At 42.5% G+C, this 13376-nt stretch overlaps 1 protein-coding gene across 1 annotated transcript in view; it reads left to right on the top strand.

The window, feature by feature from the left end:
• The first annotated feature begins 8541 nt into the window (after positions 1–8541).
• Positions 8542–13376, top strand: part of LOC126278790 (uncharacterized) — a 669740-nt gene continuing 664905 nt past the window's right edge. The window contains exon 1 of the mRNA XM_049979067.1: positions 8542–8724. Coding sequence (XP_049835024.1) covers positions 8640–8724 — 85 coding nt within the window. The 5' untranslated portion in view covers positions 8542–8639. The remainder of the gene's footprint in view (positions 8725–13376) is intronic.

Here is a 13376-nt window from a genome sequence, read left to right as displayed (position 1 = left end):
AAAAGACGAGGGCTAGTAGACATCCTTGGGTAACAGAAGAAATATTGAATTTCATTGATGAAAGGAGAAAATATAAAACGCAGTAAATGAAGCAGGCAAAAAGTAATATAGACGTCTCAAAACTGAGATCGACAGGAAGTGAAAAATGGCTAAGCAGGGATGGCTAGAGGACAAATGTAAGGATGTAGAGACTTATCTCACTAGGGCTAAGATAGATACTGCCTACAGGAAAATTAAAGAGACCTTTGGAGATAAGAGAACCACTTGTTTGAACATCAAGAGCTCAGATGGAAACCCAGTTCTAAGCAAAGAAGGCAAAGCAGAAAGGTGGAAGGAGTATATAGAGGGTCTATACAAGGGCGATGTACTTGAGAACAATATTATGGAAATGGAAGAGGATGTAGATGAAGATGAAATGGGAGATACTATACTGCGTGAAGAGTTTGACAGAGCACTGAAAGACCTGAGTCGAAACAAGGCCCCGGGAGTAGACAACATTCGATTAGAGCTATTGGAGCCTCGGGAGTGCCAGTCCTGATAAAACTCTAGCATCTGGTGAGCAAAATGTATAAAACAGGCGAAATACCCTCAGACTTCAAGAAGAATATAATAATTCCAATCCCAAAGAAAGCAGGTGTTGACAGATGTAAAAATTACCGAACTATCAGTTTAATAAGTCACAGCTGCAAAATACTAACACAAATTGTTTACAGACGAATGGAAAAACTAGTAGAATCCGACCTCGGGGAAGATCAGTTTGGATTCCGTAGAAATGTTGGAACACGTGAGGCAATACTGGCCCTAAGTCTTATCTTAGAAGCTAGATTAAGGAAGGACAAACCTACGTTTCTAGCATTTGTATACTTAGAGAAAGCTTTTGACAATGTTTACTTGAATAGTCTCTTTCAAATTCGGACGGTGGCAGGGGTAAAATACAGGGAGTGAAAGGCTATTTACAACATGTACAGAAACCAGATGGCAGTTATAAGAGTAGAGGGAGATGAAAGGGAAGCAGTGGATGGGACGGGAGTGAGACAGGGTTGTAGCCTCTCCCCGATGTTATTCAATCTGTATATTGAGGAAGCAGTGAAGGAAGCAAAAGAAAAGTTCGGAGTAGGTATTAAAATCCATGGAGAAGAAATAAAAACTTTGAGGTTCGCCGATGACATTGTAATTCTGTCAGAGACAGCAAAGGACTTGGAAGAGCAGTTGAATGGAATGGATAGTGTCTTGAAAGGGGGATATAAAATGAACATCAACAAAAGCAAAACGGGGATAATGGAATGTAGTCGAATTAAGACGGGTGATGTTGAGGGTATTAGATTAGGAAATGAGACACTAAAAGTAGTAAAGGAGTTTTGCTATTTGGGGAGCAAAATAACTGATGATGGTCGAAGTAGAGAGGATATAAAATGTAGACTGGCAATGGCAAGGAAAGCGTTTCTGAAGAAGTGAAGTTTGTTAACATCGAGTATAGATTTAAGAGTCAGGAAGACATTTCTGAAAGTATTTGTATGAAGTGTAGCCATGTATGGAAGTGAAACACGGACGATAAATAGTTTTGACAAGAAGAGAATAGAAGCTTTCGAAATGTGGTGCTACAGAAGAATGCTGAAGATTAGATGGGTAGATCACATAACTAATGAGGAAGTATTGAATAGGATTGGGGAGAAGAGAAGTTTGTGGTACAACTAGACCAGAAAGTGATCGGTTGGTGGGACATGTTCTGAGGCATCAAGGGATCACCAATTTAGTATTGGAGGGCAGCGGGGCGGTGGGGGGGGGGGGGGGGGAATCGTAGAGGGAGACCAAGAGATAACTACACTACGAAGATTCAGAAGGATGTAGGTTGCAGTAGGTACTGGGAGATTAAGAGGCTTGCACATGATAGAGTAGCATGGAGAGCTGCATCAAACCAGTCTCAGGAATGAAGACCACAACAACAGCAACATAATGAGTAGAAGAATATGGCTTTCAAAACATTGAATAATCAGTTGTGGCCCTGTCTTTTCTTGCATAATATATTTAATGGTATTATTATTGTTACCAATGAATCATCTGCTTACACAGACAACACAACCCTTTGTCAGGCAATAATAGTGAACAACTTTGGGGTTTACTGAGAGTGGCAACAATCCGAAACAAGGAACAGTCGAAGTGTTCCAAATGGTGCCGACTTTTATGGCTCAGTGCTATGAGGCTCAGTGGCCAACTTTTCGCGCCCTTACTATAGCTATAGTGTGTTGGAAGCTCATAACATGCCAATATAAGTAGGTTACAATAAGATCGGTACACAAGCGGCACGTGTTGTCGCCGCACAAAGTCAGTGTTGGCTCGTCAGTAAAAACGTTTGAGGACCTCTGACGTAAGCCGTACAAAAAACTCCGCGTGTCAATGTTTTGATTAAGACAAAGTTTGTATCAAGAGTTAAACTGTTGCGTAAGTAATTCTGACAAAGATGACTGGAAGAGGAAAATAAATCAAGGCAGTGTTTGATGTTACAATACAGACGACTTCCATGAGTAGTGACTTTAATTTATTGAAATGAAATATTTCTTACACAGACGTCACTTTATAATAGTTCTATTGTATAGTTCTTACGATACTTTTGGAACAATCTTTATATTAGTAACAATGATACAGTTCCTTGTTCATTTTCCATAATCATTGTAATAAAGGGAAATGTTTAAATGACGAAAACAAACGTTTTTTCTTATAACAGGCACACCTGCAGAAAGTAAAATTAATACTTTCTTGCACGTCACATTAATTACAAATTCTACTTAGAGAGAATTGCGGTGGCGTAAGAAATGATACTGGCCGCTGCTCTGCTTAATCTCCTGCATACCGAGCATATTTATAGCAATTCGTAAAACGTGCCAATGGAAACTGATAATGCACAGATTACTGAAAATTAAGAATACTGTATTCTAAAAAACATCATATGAAACGGAGTTGCCCGAAATTGCATTGTCCACAAATTTCCTTAAAATAATTTCGACAGTCGGAACAAAATATCCTGGTTTATGTCCACACAAAGAGACCAACAAAACCAATGAATTAATGTCTGTAGCTGGTTAGAAACCACTTCGAATGAAATCTATTTTTCCAGACTTTGGTAGACTGACTATAGTATTTTCGTCACTATGCACTCCCTTTTTATTTTTGATAATAATGTGCCTGGAGGTCCCTGAAGACAGATACAAAGCTTCACAAATACTAATCCACTAATCCGTTTCACTATAACTTTTGTATGTGAATCTGCCATAGCATTAATACATTTTTTTTCTCCTCGAAATGATAAAGTGAGATGCGCTTGTAGTCCTTTCACGAAACGTGACCAATCGGCTTTCGACACAGCAAATGCGGGATAACAGCAAGCTTCATCTTTACGTTAGCTACGAAAAGGTTGGCATCTCCTCTACATTTTTACTTGAAGTAAACCTCGTTTTGTTTGCAACACCCTATACTGTATTATTTCTCTAATCAGTCTACCCGGGTCTATGAATACTTGGAATAAGCCATGTCCATCTCAGTTGCTATTCGCAGTGTCCAGTCTCATACACTTCACTCTGTAATGGTGCAAGGCCTTTCACTAGCAGATCGACACGATTCGTAGCTCAAGAAAATTCCGCTAAGGCACTGTAGTTCTTGTTATTTATTCACGTTTACGGGTTTACTTTGGTTATTAATGGGGATAACAGGAATTCGCGGTCACCCCGTGCAGCACTCCAGCTTTAATCTGCAGAGTGAAAATCTCATTCTGAAAACATCCCCCAGGCTGTGGCTAAGCCATGTCTACGCAATATCCTTTCTTTCAGGAGTGCTAGTTCTGCAAGGTTCGCAGGAGAGCTTCTGCAAAGTTTGGAAGGTAGGAGACGAGATACTGGCAGAAGTAAAGTTGTGCTTGGGTAGTTCAGTTGGTAGAGTACTACTTGCCCGCAAAAGGCAAAGGTCCCGAGTTCGAGTCTCGGTCAGGCTCACAATTTTAATCTGCCAGGAAGTTTCAAATAAACAGTAGCTTCAACACCGTATCCAAGATCGTTTCTTGCCTCATAAAAAAATTGTAGGTCGACATAGAGATTTGGATATACTGACTAAATAATTGAGGTCGTTCGTTTCAAGTGGTATGCACAGGAGAGGACCTCGTGTTGGGTCGTATCAAACCAGGCTAGACTAATGATACTTTTATACCCCCCCCCCCCTCCCCTCTCCCAACTAAGCAGGGCTATCTGAAACTAAAATCTTGAACATGGCTAGAAGCAGCAACTGCATAACGCAAGCTTCGCGAGGAAGAGATGAAAGACGGATAAATCTATTGCAGTAGTAAAAGGTCCATTAAAACGGCTTGATCTACATTTAGACATTTTTAAAAATTCTTCTACAGAATGATAAACGTTTCACATTGATTACATAACATAGTAGAGGTACGTTAAAAATGCAACCATGAACGGAAACGAAGATAAAATTCCCTTGCTTAAGTAATAAATTCACAACATTTTGTGTTTACTGTGATCAGAAAGTGCTTCACAGCTGCACCTAAAAACGTCTTCTTTAGGACGATCAGTGAATGAAAAGGGTTACATAATGCTCTGGAGGTGCGTTAGAAACGTACCCATAATGCACTAACGAAGGAGTTCTGATATCATTAATACGGAGGTGGTTTTTACCTTCTTTCCTTAATTTATTGGTTTTATTGAGGTGCCCATTCAGCCATCTCAATAGTGGACAGTCAGTTACGATAATACGAACATAATGACAACATAATAGCAAGTCCCCGAGCAAAGAAAATCTACGAGCAGGCCGGAAATCGAATCCGGGCCCCTTCATTTGGCAATCAGCCGCACTGACCCCACAGCTGCACAAGTGGATCGTTTGTGCCTTATGGTGATATTCTTAACTTAAATCCACAACATTATGTAACCAGTGTGAATCATTGATACTTCTGAAGAAGACGATTTCATAGACATCCAAACATAGGTAAAAGGGCTTTAATAAACCTTTCTACTATTGCAACTGATCTGGCTGTTTTTCATCTTCCCCTCATAAAGAATATTTGAAACTCATTCACCCTACGCCATTGTGTTCCCTTACTAAAGACTACTGCGAGTTGGCTTTAAATCGAAGCGTGTCACTTCTGCTGTTGGTCCACTGTCATTGTTTCATTGTTTCGACACTTCATAGTTCGTATGAGCCAAGGCGTTGGGTAGTGCTGGTCGCGGAAAGAGGCAACTGCACCTAGTGAACTTGCGCAGTTGTGAAGCAGTGTCCTAATTAGAGGCAACACAGTGTGTTGTGATTTTATTATTATAGAGGTGAATTTTATCTTCGATTGTGCCTTGTAGCTACGTTTTTAACGTATCTCCATAACATTATGTAAGCAGACTCTATCATTGATCCATCTGAAGAAGACGTTTTTAAAGAGGTGGAAACCTTGGTGAGGGGATTTTAATACTGCAAAAGATTTTTCTGCTTTTCACCTTTTAGTCGTGAAGTATGTATCATATGACTAGTTATGTTCCCCCACTAAGGACGACTGCGAGTTGGCTTCAGATCGAAAAGAGTCAATCCTGGTGGCAAATACGGTGAAAGTGATATCTGCAAATCATTTACTGGTAGAACCTGCGCCGTATAACCACTGTCTTCGCTTTTGATACTTCTTAGGTCTACAAGCGGGAGAGGGTGGGAACTGCACCTACTAGTTTTGTGCACTTGTGAAGCACTTTCTAATAAAAGTCAGCATGATATGTTGTGATTTTAGCATTAACAAGATGAACTTTATCCTCATTTGTACTTTGTGACTACATTTTTAACGTACCACCAGAACATTATGTAACCAGTGCAATCATCGATCCTTCTGAAAAGATATTTTTAACTAGGTGGAAACTTAGAGATTTTAGTTTCATGGAGAATATTTGAAACACATTAGTGTTCCAACAATAGAGACCATTGTGAGTGCCGGCCGGAGTGGCCGAGCGGTTCTAGGCCCTTCAGACTGGAACCGCGCTGCTGCTACGGTTGCAGAATCGATTCCTGCCTCGGGCATGGATGTGTGTGATCTCCTCAGGTTAGGTAGGTTTATGTAGTTCTAAGTTCTAGGGGTCTGATGACCTCAGATGTTAAGTCCCATAGTGCTCAGAGCCACTTGAACCATTGTAAGTCCGCTCTAGATAGATACACAGTCCGCCTGCTTAGCTGGGTGATAAAGTGGTGCGTCGCTTGCCAGCAGGCCCGGGTTCCATTCCCGGCGGTGTTGGAGATTTTCTCCGCTCGTGGGCTGGTACTCGACTCCCATACTTCCCTGAGTGGGGCCTCCCGGCCAGCGATGGCATACTCTGGTTTCATTTGTAGATAGAAGAATGTCACTTCTGGTGCAGGTATAGTGAAACTGGCAGCAGCTTAGAAATTTACATTCTGCAGCAGAATGTGATGTGATATGAAAGTTCCAGGCACATTAAAATTGTGCGCCAGAGGGAGAGTCGAAATGCTCCACCAACTGAATTACCCAAGCATGAGTCAAGACCCATCATCACAGTTTTACCTCTGTCAGTACGTCGTCTCTTACCTTCCAAACTTCACGGAAGTTCTCCTGCTAAATTTGCTTAAACAGCATCTGGAAGGAAGTATGAAATGATAATTAAATCAAGACCATAAACTGTCGACAGGCGTTGATATACATCAACGGGGACTGTTCAAAATGTGTGCCCTCACTGGGAAAAAATGGTTCAAATGGCTCTGAGCACTATGGGACTTAACATCTGAGGTCATCAGTCCCCTAGAACTTAGAACTACTTAAACCTACCTAACCTGAGGAGATCACACACATCCATGCCAGAGGCAGGAATCGAACCTGCAACCGTAGCAGTTGCGCGGTTTCAGGACTGAAGCGCCTAAAACTGCTCGGCCACCGCGGCCAGCCTTCACCGGGACTCGAAACCCGGATCGCTTGCTTATGGCAGACGTTCTATCCATCTGAGCAACCGAAAGTACAGAGGATAGTGTGAATGCAGAAACTTACCCCTTGCACGCTCTCCGTGGGACCTATATTCCCAACTTAATGTCCACACACTACATTCATAGTGCCCCTGCTCATTACACCCATTACTCTCGGCAGACAATCTTACCGAGTCCCGTACGAGTTTGGGCAATGTGTGTGCATCCAGCATAGACGAAGGTCAATGGCCGTTTAGACTTGACTGTATGAAGATGGTGCCTGTCCTTTCATACTTGTCCAAAAGAACAGATGCTGTTGTGTACGTAGTTCCGCATAGTCAGCGCGTACACAACTTTCCCAATAGAGCGCGCCCCGCTAAGCACAACAGCGAAGGCGCAGCCCTCGTCCGTCTCCGCACTACGAGATGGCGCTACCTAAGAGACAGACCAGATTCTGCTTCTGCCGATCCGCGTATTAATATGTAACGCAGCCAATGAGATTTGCTGCTAACGTAGAACCTTTTCTCCTCGCAGATCACACTCGTGCAGTGATACCTGAACACGCGAGGTATTATACATCTACATCTACATCCATACTCCGCAAGCCACCTGATGGTGTGTTGCGGAGGGTACCTTGAGTACCTCCGTGGGTTTTCCCTTCTAACGAGTGTACAGATCTCCGATCAGTCAATCTGCATTAGTCTGCACTTGTCTGTACCAGTCTATAGTCAAGTTTCAGTTTGCGCGTAATAAGATTACCATATTCCTGTACATAGCCATGAAGATAAATGAATAGACACTTTGTCAAGTATCAGAGACATGTGAGAATAAGATTAACGTGCCAAGACCGAAGGAACTTCAGATTGTCAATTGTAAACGGCCTCCAGAATCAAGTTACATACTGTCTATATTTTTTATTATTTTAATCAAGTTGTGTTTAAAGTTGGTCACTGTCAATCTGCTACTCTCAGCGTGCAAGTGGCATTTCTATCGTCTGACCTAACGGCAGAAGACAAAACAGGCCACGATAAGACCAAGAGACATATTACTGACACTCGCCTACTTTGTTAGAGCGACAAGTCAAATAATCTGATGGTGTGTGTACCGAAGGTCTTACAGTAAGCACACCACAGATACCATCTTCATATGGAAGAAACCATGTTGCAGAGGTTTGGAAGGTTGGAGACGAGGCACTGGCGGAAGCAAAGCTGTGAGAACATGTCACGAGTCGTGCTTGGGTACTTGAGGTGGTAATGCACTCGAACACGAGTCGAGTCTCGGTTCGCGCACACTATTAATCTGCCAAGAAGTTTCATATCGGCACACACCCCGCTGCAGAGTGAAAATTTCATTGTAGCAGCCCGGAGATTCGTCTGCAGCGATATCCGCCGTTTCGACCGTGCCTAGGTCTACGAGCGGCGAGTAGTTAGCGGTGGTCGCGGAAGGCGGGCGGGTCAGCGATGCGTGGGCGGCGGGCCGCCGAGAGCCGGCATGAATGGACGGAGGAGCGGCGCAGGGCGCATGCGCCGCGGCAGGGTTCTCGCGCGGCCCGCCGTCGCGCCGCCTGCCAGTTGGCGCGCTTGGCCCAGCTCCTGCCGGTCTCACGCGGTCTCAGCGCGTAGTGCGTCTCACCTGTTAGCTGCGCTGCCTGCTACCTGCCGCGCGTGTCGTGAGTGCGTGCGTCAGTGCGTGCGTGCGCTCCAGCCATGATCCTGCTGCGCCGCTCCTCAGTAAGCCGGGCCGTGGGCAGCCTGAGGGCCTTCGCAGCTCTCACGTTGCTGCAGATCTGTGGTAAGTCCGTCCGGGACCATGAAGTGCCACCAATCTACCTGCTAGTTTTCTGCGTCGCTAACAATTTTTGCGTGTCGTCGTTTCCACTGCTACCAGCTGACGTCGATGAAAAATGGCCCTGTGTTCGTGAGTTTAATGTTAATCACTGTACAAAATCATTTTTCTACATGCAGAAGATAAGTTACAGGAAAATAAAGGATCTGAAGATAGTGCGAGCAGCAATCTGCAACTTATTACTGATAATAGGAAAGGCAGTGCCTTCACTTATAAATATATATATATATGAACTGTTTCGTAACATGTTATTGCGGTCCCACAGTAGAGACCATTGTCAGTTGGCTCTAGACAGATAGTCCGCCTGCTTAGCTGGGTGGGAACGTGCTGCCTTGCATGCAAGCGGGCCCGGGTTCGATTCCCGACCTGGTTTTCTCCGCTCGTGGACTGGCACTTGGCGGCCGAAATTCCCCGACTGCGGCCTCCCGGGCAACGATGCCATACGATATATATATATATATATATATATATATATATATATATATATATATATATATATATATATGCTGAAACACGTTATATTTTATTTCTGACCGAAAGACAATATATATATATATATATATATATATATATATATATATATATATATATAATTGATATTTGGTCTTTCGGTCAGAAATAAAATATAACGTGTTTCAGCATTTTTGAAATTTAGCCCCCATGGAGGTAAAATAATAGGTACTGCCTTTTTCTAAATTAAATCATTATTAAAGAACTGCTGAAGCATTTCTGAAGCTAATTCTCTGAAAACTGCTATTTGATTACAAAAGAAATAGGTGTTAAGAGACGAAATTTCCCCGTAAGAACTCAAAAGGCAAGATTACCACAGACCTCCGAATCCAGCTGCCAGAATAGCTTTTTGGTCATAAGTAGATTCGGGAAGGCCATGCTTCTATGGCCTAAATTAGTGTGAAAAGTTTAGAAGATGTCACAGTTTGTGAAAATAATGAAAGTTCGATTAAATGAAAACAAACAGCGAGCAATGAGCGAATTTCCTGTGTACATAAATGGTCGGACAGATAAGGTGAACAGCAACTTGCGGCTGTTTGCTGAAGACTGTGTGTATGCGGAGAGGTGCTGTCACTGGTTGACTATAGGAGGATACAAGTTAACATACCCTAATTTCAGGTTGACGTAATCAATGGCAGCTTGCTCTAAATTTTGATTATTGTAAATTAATGCAGATGTGTAATAAAACCAAACATTTTATGTTTGAATTCAGTATTAGTGTGCTGTGTGACGTTGCAAAGCGATAAGGAATGGAAGAAGCATGTAAGGATGGTAGAAGGGAGGCGATTGGTCGACTTAGGTTTACTGGGAGAGTTTTTAGGAAAGTGTAGCTGATTTTTAAAGGAGACTGCGTACAAAGCGCTAATGCGACCCATTCGTGAGCACTGCCCGAGTGCTTGGGGTCCCCATCAGTTCGCATTAAGGAAAGGCGTAGAACTAGTTCAGAGACACGCTGCGAGATATGTCACCGTTAAGTCTCGATCTGTACGCGAGTATTATGGAAATCTCTGGAGGGAAGAAGACGTTCTTTTTACGAAACGCTGTTGACGAAGTTTAGAGAACCGGATTTTGCGACAGACTCTAGTGTCATCATCGTGCTTCCCATGTAAGGATCGCGAAGACAGGAGAAACTGGGAATTCTATGGAAGGTTATAGACAGTCGATTTTCCCTCACTCAGTCTCCGAGGGGAACGGGTGAAGGAATGACTGGCGGTAGCATAATGTACCTATCGCTATGCAGTGTATGGTGGCTCGCGGAGTATGCATATGGATATAAGCTCGAATTGTGGAAGAGTGGGGCAGGTAGCTGTCTGTTTTCTTTTCACAGATTCTTGCATTTGATTTATACGGTGGCCCACTGGTTTTTGAACCCAGGTTCACTACTCACTCTGTTAAATTTTTTTGGACCGTTATTCTGGCAAAAAGGGCGACCTTTATAATACTATAACTTATTTCAATACACAGTTCATTTTTATTTTTAGTTGAGGGCTTTCGATCTTCTAATAGATCTTCAGGTCTTATAATCTTTGATGACCGTAGGAACCTGAGCTGAAGACGATCTCTTACAAGATTCAAACAGGTCTTCTGAAAATAAAAATAAACAATTTAAATGCAATCGCGATTGTGAGAAATGGGTTAACTCATTTTTTTAGTTTCTATTTATTTATTGTGCCTTACCACCCTACTCACATATTGGCCAAAGTAACCAGTGTTTAAATTTTTCTATACAGATAATCTTGATTATAAACTTTCAAGAGTATAAATTTGTTGTGATGCAGACAGTTGATAAAAAATCATAATAAATTTTGAATTTGTTAAAGAGAATCTGTAAGATTGCTTTTCTTCTTTGCTGATAATGTCAGATATTACAAAATAACAACTGTGACGCTTAATAATACGGAAGTCGTTTTTGCCCATGCACTAATGCTGCTTGGTGTGACGAAGCCCATTCTGACAAACGCTTGGTGGTTCAGTGCTCGATCAACCACGTTGTAGTGCAGTTTGGAGAGAGACATGGGCAGAAATTCAGGCACAGGATCCTTGTTCCATACCACGCTAGGTATATACTTCAACGATACCTATTCAAATCGGAACATCGTGAAGAGATTTCTTCGAGGACGTCACCGAAGACTGAAAGAAGATAAGAGTTTAGCGTCTCGTCCTCGTCCAAGTGCTTAAGAGCTTACGTTCACTTGCACAAGTAGGGGGAAACAAAGGAGTCTTGCCATTTTGTGACTAATTTTCTTGCTTTCACCTGAACTGACACAGAGGAACACCGGAAACTAAATTTAGATTAGCATATGAAGATTTCAACCAAGTTACTTCCGAATGAAACTCGGCGGGCTTAACAGCGGCGACGTCAAGCAACGACTACTAACGTTAAACAGTTCCCGGTTGTGCGACGCACCAGGTAGGTGACCAGCGATGTTTGGGACCTAGATTCAAATGCCCGTTACTACATCTAGATTTAGTTAAGTCATTTTGATGTACCACTAGAACCTAGCGGAAAAACAAATATTTCTTTTGCTATTTTTGCGTATACCACCAAAAAAAAGCTGTTGAACTTTATTGTACTGGAGGTAGTATCATGATTTCTTTTATGAAAGCTCAAAAGCCCTATTGAATCAGTATTTTATAAACCTTTATTTGCTATCAGTTACTTGAGCTTAACTATTATCATTATTTATGCTTCTTGATAATATCTAAGTATTCCTTTAGCTCTTTCCCCACCAATTTTTTCCGGAGTGACATTAATTAACGTTTGTCTAAATTAACTTCGTAGTCGAAAGTAACAATATGAAATAACGCCGGGCGGGGTAGAAGACGACTGCGCAAAATCTACAAGACACACAGAAAAATGGCACACATTAGTTGGTAGAGAATCTCTCCAAGTACTCAACTGAAATCACAGGTATTCAATATGGGCATCGTTTCCGACGCCGCAGACGTCAATACGTGGGTGCATACACTGACATGAATTATCTCGGAGGGCGCAACAGCTGCCCCCCCCCCCCCCCCCCCAATTGCAAATCTGTTCGTTTCGTTGCATAGCTGCAGACGTGAACTAATTCAGTGCGACAATACGGAGCAGAGGATTAAGAACGATATGAAGACACCACAGTCTGTAGGTGACAGCTGTAATTATAAGATTTCTATAACCTATTGGCAGGCTTCCTCTTACCCGTAGAATAATGGTACATAGCATTAACGTACTGGCGCTGTGATAGCCTATCATGAGACTCGTAGGTTCCATTGGTGGCAGAAAGATTAAGTACTTACGCACTGTGGGGAACCACCTGTACAGAATATATCACGATTAATGTCTTTCGTGTTTCCCTTAAATCTCTTCAGGCGATTGACTGAATAGTCAGATAAAAAGGCCGTTAGCGATTTCCTACCACCCCCTTGACCATCTGAATTCCTTCTCTAGTGACCGTGTCGTAGAGAGAACGTTTGACTTTGCTTTTTTCACTGAGGCCACGGCCTATATCTTCCCTACTCATCCAGTCCTTCTTTTCTGACCAAAACCACATATTTTTTCTCTCTTATGTCTTCCACACCGAAAGAACGTTATCCTTCGTTTCATGGTCTCCATTCCAAGCTGAACATTAGATCTTTTATCTTTTTAATCTTCTATCTTTTTAATAAGGGATATTCGGAAAATAATTTCCGATGGGTCACGAAATGGAAACCACCGTGAGAATCAAAAACGTTATTTGTAACAGTTAGCTACACCTTCTAGCCACTTCTCCACATACTCACCCCTCCGACTTAGACATTTGTCGTAGCGGTGTACCAACTTTCCAATACCCTCGTCATAGAAAGTAGCCGCCTGTGCTTCCCGTCAATTACCCACGTCTATTGACATCTCCTTGTCTGTGCCAAAATGCTGTCTTTGTAGCCAGCAGTTCATGAGAGCAAAGATAGAACTCAGCGGGAGCCAGTTACGGACTGTATTGTGGGTGATTCAACACTTCCCATCGAAAACGCTGGAGGAGCATCTTCATTGCCCCTGCAGAGTGCGGCCGGGAATCGTCAAGAAGAAGGAACAGTATGATAGTAATGCCATGTGGGTGGTATGACATCAG

Source organism: Schistocerca gregaria, chromosome 6 (assembly GCF_023897955.1).
Source record: "Schistocerca gregaria isolate iqSchGreg1 chromosome 6, iqSchGreg1.2, whole genome shotgun sequence".
NCBI classification, from domain to species: Eukaryota; Metazoa; Arthropoda; class Insecta; order Orthoptera; family Acrididae; genus Schistocerca; species Schistocerca gregaria.
Note: the sequence above shows the minus strand (reverse complement) of the source record. Positions and strands in the feature narration are given on the sequence as shown.